Genomic DNA, 20641 nt, shown 5'->3' with positions numbered 1-20641 from the left:
TCCCTGCCCCCCCCCCCCCAAGCTAGCAGTTTTCCAACCCACTTAACACAGCCTCAATAAAAAGGGTGCAAGAAATATCCTTGCACCCTTTTTATTTGAATGTAACCCATCCCTTTAGAAACACTCTCGTATTAACAAGCACAGACCACACTGAGAAAAATTCTATCCCATGAGCCTTGCACAATTTCTCCAGAGATTGTGCAATTGATTGACAAGGCTCTCATCATATACTCCCTCCTATCGTGTCTAGGCAGAATTGCAGACACTTTCAAATTTAACCCTAACTCACGACTCTTTCAACGTTGACTTGTACTTGTTAAGTAAGTCTGCAAATTTCCTACCCTTAATGTCATTAGTGCCAACGTATACAACAATATCACCCTTTGTGCCCTTAAAAGATCTCTCTGCAGCGCCATCAACTTTTGCCCCTAGCAGACATACCCTGGTCCTGTTCCACCTATCCTTTTTTGCATAATATATTCACCGTCTCCCTTAAAAATGGAATTGCCAACAATAACTAGTTCCTGTGGGACCAGCACATTCTGCCTTGGAGATTGCTGCTGTGTTGCCTGATGCACAGGAGTGAGCTCTGGCATTGAATTTAGCAGCTGAGAGCTTGATGGGCCCCTCATTAATTTCTTTGAGGCATTACCCTACACACAACATCTCATAGATGCTCATCAGAATGCTGAATTGATGTCTAATTTCCTTGTACTCTCTGCACCTAGCACACACACAAAGACATCCTCATTGGGTAGATCATGTCCTGTTCCAGAAAGATCCGCAACCATTTCACATTTCACACATTTTTTGAGACTGTGATGCATTGGAGAATCGTCCCCTTTGTTTCTCCCCCGAGCCACAGCACAACTGGTAATCTGTGCATATTGCTTCACCGCTCTAGTCTGGAGTATGATTTCTGTTTAAATGCAAATTTAATTGACAATGAAATTTAATAAGATTAATAAATGTTATTGATAATGCTATACTAGGCTGACAAATTCCTAATACAGTGCTACGTATTATGCTCTCTAGTTTTCTGTTATACCTTACACTGTGAGTTAGAGATAAACTGCATGTTATGCTATTTCATATCGATCTAGTATACTACAACAATGGCGGCAAGTTCAATAATATTGGCACCAACACCAGTACAAATGGTAAGTCGTGACTTACAAAAATCACTAGTTAAATTTAAAAAATAAGTTAACAAACACTACTAAGCCTATTTATTATTTCTTTAGAACACATTGTAACATGTTATTATGAAGAATAGGGTAAAAATATCAAATCTACTTATCCGTTTTCACAGCCAAAAATCCACCATCTGTTCACCTCCATGACCCCAGCGCCCTCGAATTGTTAGAATGTGATGAATACTATTGCTATTTTACATTGTTATGGTGGCTTTCTTACAGACTTCTTTGGACTGGTTAAAACTTGTCCAAGCATAGCTATTTCATTTTCTTCATTACCATTCTGGTCTACCATTATAGGGGTGTGTTTATGTGGTTTTGTCTTTGGGTTAAATTTATCTGCATGCTAATTTGTAAGATACCCGAGTTTTTCCAAACATAAATGTGATGGCAGCTCTTTCTTCTAGTCTTAGTTTTTCTTTGAATATGAACCAGCAACAAGAAAAACAAATTAGAAATGCTGTCTGGTATGGTGTACAGTTTTTGGGATATCGTGTATAGAAATGTAGAAGTCTGTATAGAAATATGTTGAATTTTTTTAATGCTTAATTTGAGCAGTTCAAGTGTATAAAAATTTAATGATGTGTTTATTTTCAGGCATTGCTTATAGGGGATTGAAAGGAAAGATTTTGTATCCCATGGCATCCTCCACTGCTGCTCGTAGTACAATGCGTGTAATACGTAGTTGTTCTTTCAGCTCATCCCTCCAGTTTCTTTGCTGTGTTGTTCTAAGAAAAATAGTTCCACCTGAGAAAAGAGTGCTGGAAGTTGTGCCATTACCTCCTGGCCTTGTGACCTTTCTGGATAAAAATTTAAGTTGGCTTCTTGATTCCTGTAATTCATCACACGAGCTTAATTCTAATGCTTGGAGCACACATAAGTATGACACGTGCAGTGTTCATGGGCAAAATACCGATTGTGATTGCAATCTTTCCCCTTTTGGCATTGGGGCATCTGGAATGACAACACCTTATTCATGTGTTAGGGGTAATGCTGAAGCAATATCCTTGCGTAATCTTAAGAAAGCTGCTGTTCACCAAGAAGTTAAGCAAGTAACATCCAAACTTGATTATCCTGATCAAATTGAAAATGCATGTAATAGCAACATGCATCCAGTAGATCTGCTGTCACAAAATGATATAAAAAAAAGAAAACTGACAGGGACTGCTTGTGGAGAGTTGCAGCAAAGTACTGAAATGGCATCTAATGGAGGACTAACAAGCTTAAAGAGAAAGTATCATTTCAAATGATTTTAGACAATATCATTGAAAGCCTGGAACTTGTAGTGAGCTACATTTAAGTTCGTTTAGAGCAAAATAAATGTTTTCTTTTTCTGAATACTTGGGAAAAATGAATCTTTTTATTTCTCTCTTCCAGATTGAATACAGGAAACCTTTAGTCACATATAGCTATATACTGTAATTGCTTTCAGCCATGAAAATGTAAAATAAATTATTTTCAATATATACAATATTGCATGTTTCATTTATGTACCAATTGAAATTACAGAAGTTTAATTGAATTATGCTTACATTTGAGTATAGCAATCCAATTGTATTTTGCTAGTGAAATCTCAAATTACAATAAAATTTCTGGAAAGGCATTTATGGAATAAATTTTTCTGATCCCATCATAATGCTATAACATCTGGTAGTATTTATAAGTGCACAGATTTTAATTTTAATTTTTTGTATATAAATATTTGTATTGTCTCTCAGCTAATAAAGCATATACAGTAAGCGTCGGTTATAGTGATCACTGGTTATTAGAATCAGCCGCTCAGTAGAATCAAATTTTGAAGAACTGATCCAAATCCATAAAATGCACTACACCTTCATTGTTTACTAGAATCACATTTTCAGTTATAAGAATCAATTTTGAATGCCTCTGATATTTTTCTAAAGCACATTTCTGGAGGTCACAACCATAAAACAATAAAAACAATTTGCAGTTTTCGGTTTATTGGGCTTTTCTGTTAGTGCAATAAATGGGCAGTAAACTCGATCTTATTCATTTGCGATAATACTGATAGCTGGAATTCTGTGTTTTCACATTATTATGGTGAAATGCGTTTCCCTGTCACTGAAATTTGCTCTTCATTTCTTTATATCTAAACTTTGTCTCACTTGCGTGTGTCGTGCTAGTTCCAGTTTGTGTGTGCCATGTGCTTTGTTATTGATTGAAACTTATCTTTTTTATTGTGTTTTTAAATTTTACTACCAAAAAAAAGTCAGTGAACAGAAAGAGAGTGAATTTGAGTATAAAAGATAAGTTACGAATTATAGAAACATATGATAGATTTAAACTTAGGCAATATGTCTCAAAGGGAAGCGGCAGTAAAATTAGGTTTGCCTCAGTCATCTTTATCAAAATTGTTAAAATCATGTCATACATTAAACACTGATGTGATTAAAGTAGTGTTAAAGTGTGTTTAGGGTCAAACAGCACCAGGGGTTTCCCCCCATCTCTGCATTGTGGGTGAACCAGTTCGCTGGGAAATGCCAGAGATTTAAGTGTATGGATATTGTATATGTGTAGTGTCATGTACCGTTGTTCATCTGGTCGTTTAGCCGCTGGACCCCTACTGAGGCCCAACGTTGCCCCACTTTCGTCCCGTGGAGGCAGACCAGGAAACACCAGTAGACTAAGATTTACTCTGGCATGTCCTGCTGCTTAATTTCCTGAGATTTCGGCGGCTAGGACCTTAAAGAAAAAGAAAAAAAAAGAAAAAAAATATATATATATATATTTGGTAAATTCAATGAGGAATAATGCTAAATTTTTGAAAGGCCGAATGTATGGGCGAAAAACGTAATTTGGAGATGATTAAATCAATTCCGACATGTAAGGCATTTGCTTGCATATGTGTAGGTTGAGTGAGTGGGGAGACTGAAGCCTGGGGGGAGAAAAGACAGAAGTATGGAGTCGAGAGAGGAGGCAACCCCAAGTCACAGTGGGGTGCCCATGCCCCACCAGAAGGGAAAGTGGGAATGGCAATGAGGGGAGGAGACAGTAAGACCTTCTCCTCCCCCCACCAGGGATAGGGATATTAAAGATGAAGGAGGCTAGGGCACCCTCTTCAAGTTGCCAAATGGCGTTTGGCAGCTGTGCTGCGTTGTCTCTTTTCTTCAATGTTGAGTCTATTTCAGTCCAGTCGCTCATGGGCTAAGTCCCATCCTTGTGTTTTTCACTTTCTTGTCTCAGAGTTTTCTCTGTAGTAACTCCACTGGATAGTATTTTATGGTCTTGTACAGTTTAACTTGTGGTGGTCTTTCGTCAGACACGATTTATGGTAATTAGCAGTTTTCTCCTCTCGAAGAGGTCCTGCGCATATTGAGAAAGTGCCCTGTATTCCTTTTCTGTGTCAGTGAAGTGGGATTCCAGTCCTTTCGGAAGGTAGTGTATCTTTGTGATCAGGATGCCTCTGAGATCTTCATATTCTGGCCAGTCGTAGACCAAGTGATTCCAGTTCTCGACCTCCCCACACGTGCAGTTGGTGTCCTCAACAAGGCCGAACCCGAGCAGCTTCTCCTTAAAGGGGCCATGACCAGTAAGGAGCGAAGTCAAGTGCTTCCCCCGAAAGTACCAAGCCGGTTGCTTGGGGTATATTTTGCTGAGGTCGGGGAGGAATTTTCTTGTAATTTCTCCTCTTGTTGTATCGGTCCATCTTTGTTGCCACTCCCGAAGTAGGTAGGCCTGTAATCGGCCTTTTTCTGTTTTAGTACTACTCGCTGGGTCAATTATGAAATCCTGGAAGGTGGCAGCAAGCCAGCTTTTACAGTCTCCAAATCGAGGGGGAGCGCTCCAGCAAGCACCTGCAATGCCGGTGTGCTTACTGTTCTGCATGCTCGTGTGGTTGTTAATAAAATGGTCCTTTGTATCATATTCAGAGATCTATTGACTGCAAGTGTTGTTTTGCTGTACCACACTGCAGCAGCATAAGTTATCGCAGGGATGAAGGTTGCCTTATAATACAACATTAGTGCTGTTTTTTTTTAATCCCTAGTCTTTTCTCGTAACCCTCGCCACCAGTGCCGAGTAACATCTTATCTTTGTCCTTATACAAAGGGTACTAGGAAAGTTTTCTAATATGACGCAACAATGAATCACAGGAAGCTGCTTGTTGCTGCATGTTGAGACATGTTCATACGTGCATAGTAGCCGCCGCGCCAAGTCGATGGGCTCAGTTATTCATTAGTAGTGAGAGTGTAAAGTGCTTGCGATGGCATCGTGGTCACGAAATGAGATAAGGACAGTTTTGCGGTATAATTTCGTGCGTTGTTTAACCATAGACCAGTGCTTAGAAGAAATGACTCTTGCACTAGATGATGATTGTCCACATCGTACAACGATATTCAGGTGGTATAGAGAATTCCAAAGGGGAAATTTCACTCTGGAGGATTCTGAGAGGCCGGGAAGGCCACGAACGTCAGTTACGGAGGAAAACGTTACTGCTGTGAGGAAAATGCTTGACAAAAACAGGCGAGTAACCTACCAACAGATAGAGGATACTTTGGGCCTAAATGCACCAGCAATTCGTTCGATTCTGCAAGATCATTTGCACGTGAAGAAACTTTGTTCTCTCTGGGTGCCGCATCAACTGACTGAAGAGCAGATGACACGACGTGTGATTTGGTGCCAGGAGATGTTAAAAAAGTTTGATAAGGGACAATCTCGGTATGTGAACAACATCGTGACAGGTGACGAGACTTGGCTGTACTATTACGATCTGCCGACCAAGGCTCAAAACAAAGTTTGGGTCTTTGATGATGACGACACACCCGTAATTGTCAGAAAATCCCGATCTGTAAAGAAGAAAATGATAGCTGTATTTTTCAAATTGAGTGGAATTGTGGAACGTGTCGTTTTGGACACGCAGAACACAGTCACAGCTAAGTGGTATACTGAACAATGCCTGCCTAAAGTCATTGGATCTATGAAGAACCTGCGGCCAAAGTCAAGAATGGACACCTGGTACCTCCATGACGATAATGCTCCAGCTACCGCGCCAAAGCCTGCACCGAATATTTGACCACAACAGGACTGAAACTTCTCGAGCTCCCTCCCTACAGTCCAGACCTTGCTCCCTGCGACTTTGCACTGTTCCCGCATGTGAAAATGAAGCTAAAAGGGAGGCGGTTTTCCAGTGATGAGGACCTTCTACGGGCTTGGGACAACGAGTGTGCTTTACTCCCTAGTGAAACTTGGCAGAACTGGTTTAAAGATTGGTTTCGGAGGATGGAGAGGTGTATTGAATGTAGAGGAAATTACTTTGAAAAAATTAAAAACAAAGCTGTATTGCAAAACTTTCCTAGTACCCTTTGTATATTGTAGGTAAGGTTGGAAGGATAAGTTTTTGTCTAGGATTACTTCTAGATATTTCATTTGGTTGGCAAGTTTAATGGTTACATCTATTTTAATTTGGGGTGGGCGCCGTATTTGCAGGGTTCCTTTTAGTAGAATAGATGTGGTTTTTGTCGGTGAAATTTTTAACTGGTTTCTTGTAGCCCAGTTTTGTATTTTCTGTAGAGCTTGGTTTGCTGTGGTTTCCAGTTGGGCTCTTGAGTCAGCCTCAATGGTAAGAATAAGGTCGTCCGCAAAGGCCTGGGCCCCGATCAGCCCCAGGTCTAGGTTCAGGAGCTCGTCGAGAACCATGTTCCAAAGGAGTGGCCCCAAGATAGACCCCTGCGGGCAGCACCTGTGTACAGATCTTGTGACTTTTTGGTAGTTGGCATTTATTTCTACTTTCCTGTAAGATAGGTAGTCCTCCATTACCTTGTATAGGTTGATAGGGACTGCAGCCACCCTTAGTCTGCCCAGGACGCTCGGCCACCATAGTGAGTCGAACGCCCTGGCAAAATCAATTGAAATGACTAATAGGTATATTTTTTCTGCATTCCTGTGCCTTCCGAAGCAAGTTTCCAAGTGCATCCACTGGAGGAACCCGGCTTAAATCTGAACTGATTCCTAGCCGCCAGGTTTGTCCTTTCATAGTGGTTTTTGATTCGCTTGTGCAGCAGTCTCTCATATAGTTTGCTGACCACTGAGAGCAGTGCGATAGGTCTATATGACTGGGCAGTCCGGTTTTTTGTTCGGATTTTTAAGTAATAACTTGTTGTTTGCTGTTTTCCATGCTGTGGGGAATTTGCTTGTTTCCAGGCACCTGTTGTAGAGAGTAAGTAGTAAGTGCGGTGCAAATTCTGCAGTTTTCTTCAAGATCTCTGGTTCAATCATGTTCAGACCTGGGCATTTGCGATTTCTGATCTTGGTGGCCGCTTCACTGAGCTTCTCTAGGGTGAAGGGGGCTTCGATTGCTGAGATGGTATAGTTTGCGTTGTCCTTGCAAATTTCGTGTTGTTCTTGCATGGTTAATATTGCTGGTTCCTTACAAAGGTTTTAACCAGTATGTTGCCCACTGACTGCTGCCAGGTGGTCGTTAGGTTTCCCTCCGGTGTCATGGTAGTACTAATGACCTCGCCCCTGGGGAGCTTATTGGTTATCACCTTGTAGACTAAGCCCCAGGGGTCGGTGTTTCCTGAAGTAGACACTAGGTGCTCCCAGGAACGCTTACTTTTTTTATGGTGTCTGTAATGTTGTCTCAGGACCTCCAACTCATCTTCAGGCCAGGTTCTGCGAGCTCTCTGGAAGTCTTTTCTTGTTTTTTGCAAATGCAAAAAACAAGAAACAAGTAAAGACTTCATGGTACTGCAATTTCTGGTGTCCACCAGGGTACTGTGCCAGATTTTGGGTTTTTTCTTTTTATCGCTCGATCACTGATGTTCAATAATAATTTTGTAGTTTCTTTCTGAAGGTCATCCAGGTCGCTCCGGGGGTTTATGTTTTCCAGATTATGTCTAATTGCCATGGTGAGCAGTTCTCTGTACAGTGTCCAGTCTGCATTTGTGACTGCATATCTCTTTTGTGGTTGGTTTGTTTGAGTTATTCTTGTTAGTTGTCTTTCAACTGAAAAGGTTATTGCCCGGTCGTCTGAGGTGGTCCATGCTTCCTCCACCCTCCAATCAGTCACATGTCCGGCCATACTCCTGGTGTCTAGGGAGATATCAATTGTGGCCTCCCAGAGGGTGCTCGAAAATGTTGGCAGATGGTGGGGTCGATTTAGTACAGTTAGATAGGATCCTGCAAGATAGTCTTCTAAGAGTTGTCCATTTTGAGTTCCTCGCCTGTCTGGGATGAGGCTGTGCCATGCCGGGGAGCGACAGTTGACATAAGCTCCAATGATGACTCTTTGATTTGGTAGGGTATCCTGTAGCCATCGGAGGTAGTTGATTGGAAAGTCTATATCTTGTCCCTGTCTGCAGTAGAGTGTCACGACATATAGAGATCCTAATGCTGTGCCAAGTTGTGCTGATGTTGGTGTTTCTTACCAGAACAGCAGCCCACGGGGTGTCTTCATCTGTGTGGATCACCTTGTAATTGTGTGGGTACCCTGCGACCCGCTTTATATATGTATACGGTTCCTGGACTATAATGACATCCAAGTTTTCGTCTTCGGCTTTGGTCCGTATCTGGTCAGCCCCTGCTCTGGCCCGTTGTGCATTAATTTGGATTATTTTCAGCATATTTGTGTTATAATTCTTAATTCTCGTTCCCATAGTTGATACTGCTTTGGTATAAGGTCTTGGTTCGTTGGTATGTAGGGCATTTCGGGTCCCTAAGTGAGTGCTTGTGGTCTAATTTCATAGTCTTGCAGTTAACACAGGTGGGTTCCTTATCTTTGTGGGGGCAAGCGTTAAAATCAACATGTGGCCCTTTTCAGAGCAGCGGCCACATGGGGTGGTTTGGGCACACGTGTGTCGTGTGGCCAAACTTTCAGCAACGGTAGCATTTCGGTATGATTACTCGTTCATGATAGCGGTAGCTTCCCCATTCAATGAAAACCCTTGTTTGGTCTTTCAGGACCTTCCAGGCCTCCGGGGTAAGCTCAACTACCCAATTTTTATCTATTCCGTTTCTCGCTTGTATGAAGTATTTGGGTATTACTGCTTCTTGTGGGTCCTTTTCCAGGATTTTGCTCTGTAAGTTCCTGTGGTACAGCTCAGATGCTAGTTGGTTAGGTGTCACATCCTTGTCCACGTCATAAATTATTATAGCCGGACCTTTCCTTTTTGGTGGCTCAGCTGTTAGGCCCAAGGCAGCAATCTTGGGGTTTTCAATTATCTCTTGCATCTCTCGGTTTCGATCACGAGTCCTATGCTCCTCAGTTTGTGTATTCCTCTTATTCTTGTTTGCTGGAAGTCGTTCTTCATAGTGCTTATTAGTTTGTTCTTGATTTCGTCACTTGTACCAATTTCCTCTGTGTTTTTGGGTCTTAGTATTACAAGGTTAGGCGTTGGTAGCAGCGTTTTTTTACCCTGGTTGTTCCTTGGCTGGTATATTTATTACAGTTGGTGGGTTCCTCAGCGCATTTGCGTAGGTAGGAGCGTGCTGTTGCATTTGTGTGCCAGGTAGGCCTGTAATTTGGCCGCGTTTCTTTCTGCCTCGCTGTTGACCTTGTGGAGGACTGTTTCTAGTTTAGTCCAGATTCCCACAATCTCGCCTCGGAGGGCTGCCGTGATTCTGTTTGTTGACTCTTTTAGTTTGTTTTCGAGCTCTACCCGAAGGGCCAATACCTGGTCTAGCACAGTGCCTTCCAGCAGCCTGGGGTCAATGTTTGGGGATTCAGGCTGTTTGCTTGCTTCTTCGTTGTTTTCTGTTTGGACGTCCTCTTTATCTTGTTCTTTAGGTTCGCCTTGAGATCTTGTCTCCCTTCTCAACTTTGGGGCAGCGTATTTCTTGTACTTCTTTTTGGGCGTTGGCTGTGTGGTAGTGCAACGTTGCTGTCTCCACTTTGCTCTATCATTTGCAATTCGTCGTTTTGATCTTGTTTGTGATGTCCTCTTGTTAGTTTTTCTTCGTCCATATTTTTTCTGTGATTTTCTGATTTGAATTGCTCATTTTGTCCCAGTTGGTGTCTGACTTCGGATCCTCGAGGCTGTTTCGGATTAACGAGCTCAGAACCTCTCTGTCGGGAAGAGCCTGTGAGATGATAGCAAATGATGCCGACCGTGAGTACGTGGCAAAATTTGTTGCCTGGCAACGTTCAGTTCAAGTTTTTAACTTCCCCGTTACAATTTGGTGGGGGGGGGACCCCGAGAGTGAAACTAGTCTTTCAGAGATCAGACTAATTTCTGTTGGGGTTTTCTATGACGGAGGTTATGATAGTGAACACAGTTTTTACACTAATGGTGTAGTTACGATGATTTGATCCGTCCATGAGAGTCTATGGCAGATGGGAGGTGGGGAGAGACACTAGAATCATTGTTCCTTGCATTTAAGTTCACAATAACGTTTCAATTTTGGGGCAGAAGCCTGTTCAATGTTACTCTGATTGGAACACCTCCCCAGTCAAGTGCAATACCCTTGACATTCGCAATTAGTGAAATGCAGCAGTCAAGGTCACAACTGAAGGAATAGATGTCTTTACTCACTAATTCCTGCGGCAGATGGGAATGCTACACATTCTTGTCACACAAGGGGGTATACATTCCATTGTCACACAAGCCTCCCAAGTCAAGTGCAGGGTATTTGCATGGCAACCACAGTGTAATTGGTGCCTCTCTATAGACCTGCTGTCAGCCGCATGGTGACCAGTACGGTCTGGCAACAAAGGATACAGATAGAAAACATAAATATCCTGCAAAGTTCCCAGTAAATAAGCAAAAGTTTCTCACTCTGAGATCCACTATAGTACTTCTAATTAGTACACTTTTCATTAACTGGTAGACACTAACCAAATATTCATAGACAAAATCCAGGAGAGCCGAAAACGTGCATCCCCACTGGAAGACGGCCATGAACATGTGATTAGTGAAACCAGAAAAAGGAAGCGTGAAGGGAAATGCCAAACAGTAGCTTTGTTCATTTGGTTCAAACAGGCCAGCTCATTTAATGCGCCAATCAATCGTAGAATTCTTCAAGAAGCTAATGATTGTTAGTTTTTCTTCGTCCATATTTTTTCTGTGATTTTCTGATTTGAATTGCTCATTTTGTCCCAGTTGGTGTCTGACTTCGGATCCTCGAGGCTGTTTCGGATTAACGAGCTCAGAACCTCTCTGTCGGGAAGAGCCTGTGAGATGATAGCAAATGATGCCGACCGTGAGTACGTGGCAAAATTTGTTGCCTGGCAACGTTCAGTTCAAGTTTTTAACTTCCCCGTTACAATTTGGTGGGGGGGGGACCCCGAGAGTGAAACTAGTCTTTCAGAGATCAGACTAATTTCTGTTGGGGTTTTCTATGACGGAGGTTATGATAGTGAACACAGTTTTTACACTAATGGTGTAGTTACGATGATTTGATCCGTCCATGAGAGTCTATGGCAGATGGGAGGTGGGGAGAGACACTAGAATCATTGTTCCTTGCATTTAAGTTCACAATAACGTTTCAATTTTGGGGCAGAAGCCTGTTCAATGTTACTCTGATTGGAACACCTCCCCAGTCAAGTGCAATACCCTTGACATTCGCAATTAGTGAAATGCAGCAGTCAAGGTCACAACTGAAGGAATAGATGTCTTTACTCACTAATTCCTGCGGCAGATGGGAATGCTACACATTCTTGTCACACAAGGGGGTATACATTCCATTGTCACACAAGCCTCCCAAGTCAAGTGCAGGGTATTTGCATGGCAACCACAGTGTAATTGGTGCCTCTCTATAGACCTGCTGTCAGCCGCATGGTGACCAGTACGGTCTGGCAACAAAGGATACAGATAGAAAACATAAATATCCTGCAAAGTTCCCAGTAAATAAGCAAAAGTTTCTCACTCTGAGATCCACTATAGTACTTCTAATTAGTACACTTTTCATTAACTGGTAGACACTAACCAAATATTCATAGACAAAATCCAGGAGAGCCGAAAACGTGCATCCCCACTGGAAGACGGCCATGAACATGTGATTAGTGAAACCAGAAAAAGGAAGCGTGAAGGGAAATGCCAAACAGTAGCTTTGTTCATTTGGTTCAAACAGGCCAGCTCATTTAATGCGCCAATCAATCGTAGAATTCTTCAAGAAGCTAATGATTTTGCTGAAAAAACTACACGAAGAGTTTAAGGCGACGGCAGATGGCTGACAAGATGGAAGCAGAGGCATGATATTGTTTACAAAAAACTTCACGGAGAAAAACAGGATTCTGATGGTTCTGCAGCTGATACCTGATTGAAAACCTCTTGGCAAACTGTGTTAAGCACTTATAATCCTGAAGGCATTTTAATACAGATGAAACAGGATTGTACTACTCCAGACCACTGCATGATTTTTAAAAATTCCTCTACATCTGCAGGAAAGAAGGTCAAGGACAGGATTACAGTTCTTTTAACATGCAACATGACAGGAACAATCAAAATGAAGCTGTTAGTTATCGGCAAGAGTAAATCACCTAGATGTTTTAAAGGACTAAAACAGCTGCCTGTTGAATATGCCAATAATACCAATGCTTGGATGACAGCTTCTTTATTTGAAGATTATCTTTGTAAATGGGATTTGAAATTGGATAAGAAAAACAAAAAAATAGCATTGGTTTTGGACAACCGCCCAGCTCATCCAAAGTTGACTTTCAAAAACATTGAATTAGTTTTTCTACCTTCAAATACTACATCACTGTTTCAACCTCTCGACCAGGGAATAATAAAAACCTTTAAGACCTTTTATAGATCGGATATGAGGCAAAGAATCATTCAGTCTATAGACGAAGGTTTGGGAACATCAATATCGCAAAGTAGATAACTGTTGTAGATGCACTTCATATGACAGTGATTGCCTGGAATGAAGTTTCCGAAATCTGCATTAGCAACTGTTTTGAAAAATGTGGATTAATTATTCATGATGGACAACAAAGTCACAATACTGATTGTGTTGAAAAGCCCGAAGACATGGGTGAACAGGAGTTTAATGATTGGGTGGACATAGATGGTGATCTACGAGCTACTACAGCTTTAACATATGAAGAAATTGTCCAGTCTGTTACTGATAATATCACCGAGGAGGAGGAAGATGAACCCAAATTCCAGTTACTAAATGGCAAACTCATGAAGCTATAGCTGTCCTGAGGAGAGCATTGGAAGAAACTGCTGCAAGTGATCGTGAATATAGACTTTTATACAATATTGAAAAATCTATAAATAGATTTTTCAATATTGTATAGACTTTGTAGTGATAATTTAAAGCAATCTAAAATGAATGACTATTTTAAATTATAATCGTATTACAAATTGTTTAATTAATGTGTATATTAATTAAGCTATGTACGTAAGCATAAATTTATTTTTATTTTGCTAACCTGTGGATAAATTTATTTTGATCGAAACGTAAAAATCGGAAGAATATTCCGATTTTTACGAATCATTTAATTGGCAATAAACCTTTGGTAATAAAGTGTAAATTTTTGGTTTATATCTTTATTTTTATAGCCTCTGGATAATATTTGTTGATATTCTCCTATTAGAATCACTGTTTATTAGAATCAAAATTCAATTTGCAAACATGATCACTATAACTGGTGCTTTCTGTATTTTCACAACAGCAATAAGAGGGATATCCCAAAAGTAATGGTCAAAAGTGGATAATTTAAAATAAATTTATTTTATAACACAATTTATATAAAAAACCTTAAATGTATTCTCGTTCAAGTACTTTTTGACTGCTCCAATATTTAGGAAATCTGAATGCCATTTAACTGTCTGCTGAAGTTAAGATGCCTGATATGTTTTGTCATGGCTGCACTTTGTGCTTCTAAAGACAGAAATATTGATACATGACAGTTCCTTGGTCTTGGGGAATAGATTGTAATCACAAGGACTTGTATCTGGACTATGAGGGAGGTGAGATAGTGCTTTCCACCTGAATTGTTGAAAACAAACCGATATTAGCAGAGGCATATGATGTAAAAAAGCAAACTTATACAGCATCAGCCAAAAAAAAAAAAAAAACAAACAAAAAAAACAACCTTCCCATTTCAGCCATCCTGTCACTCCAAATGTTTGTCTAGTTAAGCCTTAAATTTATTTAAGCTATCAACTTCCACAACAACAGATGGAAGTCTGCTCCAGCAATCAACTAATGTGTGGAGCCCGGTGGCCCACTCTACACCCAAAGTACAAAAAGACCTTTTTTTATGGCTCGAGTTAAGGGATACTTTCTTGAAGCTAACGTGACTACCACATATGTAACAGAAGTCTTCCAGACTTCACACAATTAGAAGGCACGACACTAATACTCTTACACGACACTAATACTCTGCAAAAATGTAGGGACCTCACAGAGAATGGTTTAACTGAGAAGAAATCAACCAGTACCTAGCAGCAGGAGCGCATTAAGGTCGGTTGAGGCCCCGGGCGCAGAAGAAAATATTGGGCCCCCTTAAAAAAAGAGAGACAGGGAAAATAAAAATACGTGTTAATCATTTTTTTAAATAAATAAAAAATATGTACTATTAATGTTTTATTTCCAATAAAATTTGAATATAATATATGTATAATATAATTAATAATTGCATAATATAATCAAAGTTTTGAACTAATAGTTGAACATATTATTATAGTTGAACTAATATGTTCAACTAATTTGTTGGGGTTTTGTGTGGGCCCTTCAGAAGTCGGGACCCAGAGTACGTGCCCGGTGCGCCCACCGTTAAATCCGCCTCTGCCTAGCAGTATTCAGTGACTGCTGCAAAGAGTTGAAAATGCATTTGAGGCAACAGCAACTTATGTGATGCAGAGTGAGATGACAGTTGCCTAGTGGTACTGAAACTGCGGTGTTGCCATGCATTTTGCCGAGAGCCGTAGTGGATAATGTAGAGTAACTCGCTAATGTGAGGCCCCAACTGTAATTCGAAAAAAAAAAACAATCAATGAATTTTAATGTGATTTTTGTGATCAGCAGCAGTCAAGATTGGGTATTTTCATTTTTGTAACATTTAAAGGGCTGACCAGTGTTATCTGCAGATTCTTAATGCATTATTATTTCTGATTATCAGATATAGAGTATTACTTTCTCTAGTTGCCTCTCTAATGTGCTGCTGCTGTAGAAAATGGTCGTTGAATAAATCCACAAGTTTTCCTAATCTGTAAGTGGCCAACCACAAGTTCCAATATCCGGAAAGTTAAATTTGTCCATTATAAGGCATTGAGTCATATGATGCAAGAAAGCAGGCTTATATGGCATCAGCCAAAAAAACCCATTTTGCCCATCCAGTCACTCCAAATGTCTGTCTAGTTCAGCCTTAAATTTATTTAAGATATCAACTTTCGCAACAACAGCTGGAAGACTGTTCCAGCAATCAACTACCTGCTGGCTAAAGGCAAACTTCTGCACATTTATTCTACAACTGTCTTTCCTCAATTTGAATCTATGCCCCCTCAGTCTGAACAAGCAGAAGTATCCTGTCAGCATTGAGCTTGCTGAAACCATTCAAGGCCTTATACACCTCAATCAGATCACCTCGTGGGTGCCTAGACTCCAGATTATCATTAGCAGGGCTCATGATGCAAGAAAGCAAGCTTATATAGCATCAGCCAAAAAAATAAAATAAACAGACCCTTCTCATTTCATCCATCCACTCACTCTAAATGTTTGTCTACTTCTGCTTTGAATCTCTTTAAGCTATCAACTTCTACAACGACAGATGGAAGTTTGTTCCACCAATCTACTACTCGCTGGCTAAAGACAAACTTCCGCACATCTATCCTACAACTGTCGTTCCTAAATTTGAATTTATGCCTTGCAAGTTGCCTTATGTGGCAACTTTCAGAACTTGAGCCTTTCTTCTTAACCACACCCCTTTGTTCCTCTCACCAATCTTATTGCCCTTCTCTGTACTTGTTCTAGCAACTCAACATCCTTCCCAAGATGAGACCTCCAGACCTGTATGCAATACTCAAAATGTAACCTGGCCATTGCCTTATACAAAGATAATCACCTTGTCTCTGCTAGCAAAATTCTAATAATTGACAAAACTCCGTGACCTGCTCTGGCAGCTCGTCTGCACTGCTCAGAGAACTTCATATGTGACTGCTCAACTACTCCCAGGTCTTTTTCATTCTCCAACTCCCTGAGTGTAATACCACACAGTTGGTACGTTTCTCTTGGGTTAAAGCTACCCGGATGCAGTACTTTGCATTTGTCAATGTTAAACTTCAGTTGCCACTTTTCAGCCCATCTAACTTTTCTGGATCCTGTTGCAGTAGGTTACTGTCTTTAGTGTCATTAACAACCCTGCCAACCTTCGTATCATCTGCAAACTTAGACATTAAGCCTGATATACTTTCATCAATATCATTAATACAGAAAACAATGGATCTAACTGAACCCTGGGGTACTCCTCTAATAACATTAGTCCATGAAGAGCAGCATCCATTGATTACCACTCTATGTTGTCTCCCACTCAACCATGCCTTTATCCACTGTAGCAACTTACCCTTAATACCATTCTGCTCCACTTTGTACAGCAGTCCCATGTACAACAGTATGGCATTAAGGGCAAGTTGCTACAATGACAAATGACCATGCTGTGTCTGAATTATTACTGCAATGTTGTCTATGTGATCCTGTATCACCTCTTTAACCAGTGACTCCATTATTTTCCTCAGAACAGAAGTTAAACTAACATCTATAATTATTTGTCACCCTTTGAAATCCCCATTTTGAGGGGATACATGTGCAAATGTATGGGGATACATTTGCACATCTCCTGTCCATAGTTGACCTCCCCGGAATCTAAGGATGCTCTCATAATTATGGCTAAGGGTTTGCTAACTTCCCTTGCTGCCTCCATTATAAACAGATAGATTCCATCCAACCCAGGTGCCTTTTTTATGTTTAAATTTAGCAATTTCTCCTCAACTTTGTTCTCGGTTATTATAAAATCACTCGGCTTCCTGTTAGTTTGATAAAGTAGATGACTTTCATCAACCGGTGAAATACCACCACTTTGCTTATTGGAGGCTTGAAGTGGTGAAACCCATGTTTAGTCTCTAGAGCAAAGTTTCAGCATCCCCCTCCTCCCCATACTTCTCCTTCAACCCATTCACGGTACTAAGTACTATAGGTTTTGATACCTTTCGTGTTTGGGGTTTTCATAAAAAAAAAAAAAAAATTCCCCTCCTTGAATAAATTGCTCTCTAGGCTGCTGCTCATTACAATAGAAGCAGTGCAAGAATCACTTTTGCCTCTGCCTGTAGGTGCTGTTACTCATTTAGTTTGTGAATCCCCCCCCAAAAAAGTAGCAGTTTTCCGACCAATCTAACACTGCCTCGACAGCATTAACAAATATTCTTGCACCCTTTCTATATGAGGATGCATTGTCATGAGTAAGAGCACACCAGCTTCCAGTCTCTGTGGCCGCATTTCACAATTTTTAGGATGTAATTTATTGTAAAGAAATATTGCATTTATTAAACTAGCTTTTTGAACAAATTACCCTCTTTCATCCCATTGGTGATTCAACATCACAGGCCAGATATTAACTGCAACCCTTGCTGCTATACTGCAGTCGTGTCATGTTTCACCTAGATCCACTAGCCATTGGTTTAGTGATGCTTACAATAAATGTGAAAAGAATAAGAATAACGTGGTCAAGTAAAATATTAAAAACAAAATACCAAATATTGACTAATTTTATGCCGCTGAAGGCGAAAATCACATTAAAATTTGTCGTTCGCTATTTGTTTCTAATTATAATTGGGGTCTCATATTAACAAGTTATTCTGCATTATCAAATGGCTCTCGGAAAAATGCATGGCAACAGCAGTTTCAGTACCACCGCACTCTTATCAAATGTTTGACAACTCACCTCGCTCTGCATCATGAGATAAGTAGTCGCCTCAAATACGTCTTCAATTCTGTTGTAGTAATTCATTTGTATTTCGTGAGGTGATGGATGACTTACGTGAGGAAAAATATGTATGTGATAGATTCATCAAATCACTCATGTGCGAAGTTGGTCTCAGTTTTGGTGAGGTATTTTATACCTACGAAAGGAATACAAGTGAAATTGTTGGAACTCCAAAATCTTGTAGGAGAAAAGTCTGAGTTCTTAGTGGATCACATTCTATCCATATTGAAGAAATATAAGTTAACCAACAAGTTAGCAGTTTGTGGTGACAACTGCAACACCAACTTGGGAGGCATTGCGAGAAAAGGCAAGAATAATGTGTTTCATAAGTTAAGCAACTTTTAGGAAGTGTGAAGAAATGAAAATGAACATCTTGGGAGTAGGCTGTGCGGATACATTGCCAATTAAGCACTATAGGTTCTAATACCTCTCGTGTTTGGGGTTCACATAAAAAAAAATTGATGTGGAATCAATTATTAACAAAGTAAAAGAGAAGGGACCTGAGATGAGACACTGAAATCCAACAATTTCGTTGAAATGGAATTTAAGCAACTTTTAGGAAGTGTGAAGACGCGATGGCTTTCCTGCTACCTGCAGTGGAAAGAATAATCGAAATGTTTGATGATCTCAAGTAATATTCTATCACAAGATAAAAGTCCCAAACTTTTGAGGGATTTTTTTAATAATCCACAGTCCCTTCTCTGGTTCAAGTTCATTCACAGCCAACTTAAAATGTGCAATAACGCTATCAAAAAGATTGAACGAGAGGCCATTTGTGGCAATGAAGTGTCACAAGAACCGATTGCTCTGACAGAACAAATGCTCAATAAAAAGGAGCAACATTTTTTTTTTTTACATCTGCTGTCCTGGACCTCAAAATCCAACTGATAGAGGATGGTGTCATATCAGAGATGTTGAATTTGCTGAAACTGTCACCAGTTTCTATGATACTTTCCTAGAATATGTGGAAAACAGAGTCAAGCCTTTTGCAGAGCTATGTGACTTTAAATGGGTTTTGTTTAATGTCCCCCCATCTTGGTGTGTTGTTCAACAGTGGGTCCAAAAAATATCCAATATTGACACCAAACTGAAACATACTAAAAGTGATAGATGAAGACGAACTATTCAAAGAAGTGAAGTGAAGTGAATCTAAGATTAATCAGTGGAAGAACGAGCAGTGCAGACGAGCTGCAAGAGTAGCTCATGGTGTCTTGTCAATGATATACAGGAATTTTTCTAGCAGGGATAAGGAGGTGATTATTCCCTTGTATAAGGCAATGGTAAGGCCACATCTTGAGTACTGTATACAGGTCTGGAGGCCTCATTTCAAGAAGGATGTAGAGCTGCTGGAACGGGTACAGAGAAGGGCAACAAGATTAGTAAATGGAACAAAGGGTTGCTCTTACGAAGAAAGGCTTAAGTTTTGCAAATTACAGAGTCTGGAGACTAGGCACCGGCGAGGTGATCTGATAGAGGTGTATAAGGCTTTGAATGGTTTGAGCATGCTCAATGCCAATGGGATTCTTCATCTTTCTCAGAATAATCACCTCAGAGGGCATAAATTCAAATTGAGGAAGGACGGATGTCGGATAGATGTGCGGAAATTTGCCTTTGGCCAGCGGGTGGTTGGTTGGTGGAACCGACTTCCATCACTGGTTGTTGAAGTTGATAGCCTAAACAAATTTAAAGCTCAACTGGACAGGTATTTCGAACGAACGGAGGGGTGAAATGGGAGTGGGTTTTTTTTTTTTTTTTGTTTTTTTTTTGGCTGATGCTGAATAAGCTTGCTTTCTTGCATCATATGCCTCTGCTAATGCTAATGCTAAGAAATGTGATGTGATGTCTGGTGATAGGTGGACCGAGACCGAGACCGAGACAATTCAGACAATGAAAAATGAAGACATTAAATTTCGGAACGTAATATGCATTGTGAGTTTTGTGTTAGAAATACCCAGCGCAAATGCATCATTAGAGAGGGTGTTTTCTTTAATGGACGCATTTTGGACTGATGAAAGGAACCAGTTGTCTGTTGAAACTGTACAGGCAGTATTAATAACAGGAACACATTTTAAAGACATTTCTTGAATTAGTTTTACAATTTCATAAAGGAACAGCCACCCCTTTTCAAACAAATTCAGTCCTCTAAAAAATATGACAAAAATATTAATAGTGTATATCCTGAACCATCTGCTCAATAAAGATTTCTGTAATTTGACAATGTTAATGTGAGACTAAGACAGCAATAAATATGCAAGTAACCTATATTAATTTTAATCAAGTTAGACAGTTATGGCCAGTTGGCATGAAACGAGTACAAGAAGATCGTCTTAACTAGTATGACAATCGAATCATTTCAACTCACCATGAGTCTTGTTTTTTGGTTTTATCAATCTGGTCACCTATTCTAAGGTTAGCGTTAATGCTATGTGCTCACAATAGAAATATACTGCCTTCAATACTTCTTGTGTTGCCATCCACAAAAAAGAGACAAGCAAACAATGAGAATATCCTCTTAGGTATGCACTATCAGAAGTATGATTGGCAGATATGTGGTGATTTG

The 20641-nt window shown here is 40.3% G+C and overlaps 1 protein-coding gene across 1 annotated transcript in view; it reads left to right on the top strand.

The window, feature by feature from the left end:
- The window catches only part of LOC150076626 (SPRY domain-containing SOCS box protein 3-like), a 77214-nt gene extending 74596 nt beyond the window's left edge, over positions 1-2618 (top strand). Inside the window, exon 4 of the mRNA XM_090386968.1 lies at positions 1794-2618. Coding sequence (XP_090243094.1) covers positions 1794-2446 — 653 coding nt within the window. The 3' untranslated portion in view covers positions 2447-2618. The remainder of the gene's footprint in view (positions 1-1793) is intronic.
- Positions 2619-20641: the final 18023 nt, after the last annotated feature.

This window comes from Mastigoproctus giganteus, chromosome 12 (assembly GCF_048544385.1).
Source record: "Mastigoproctus giganteus isolate SK-2022 chromosome 12, ASM4854438v1, whole genome shotgun sequence".
NCBI classification, from domain to species: Eukaryota; Metazoa; Arthropoda; class Arachnida; order Uropygi; family Thelyphonidae; genus Mastigoproctus; species Mastigoproctus giganteus.
The sequence above is the reverse complement of the archived record's forward strand: the minus strand, read 5'-3'. Positions and strand labels throughout refer to the sequence as shown.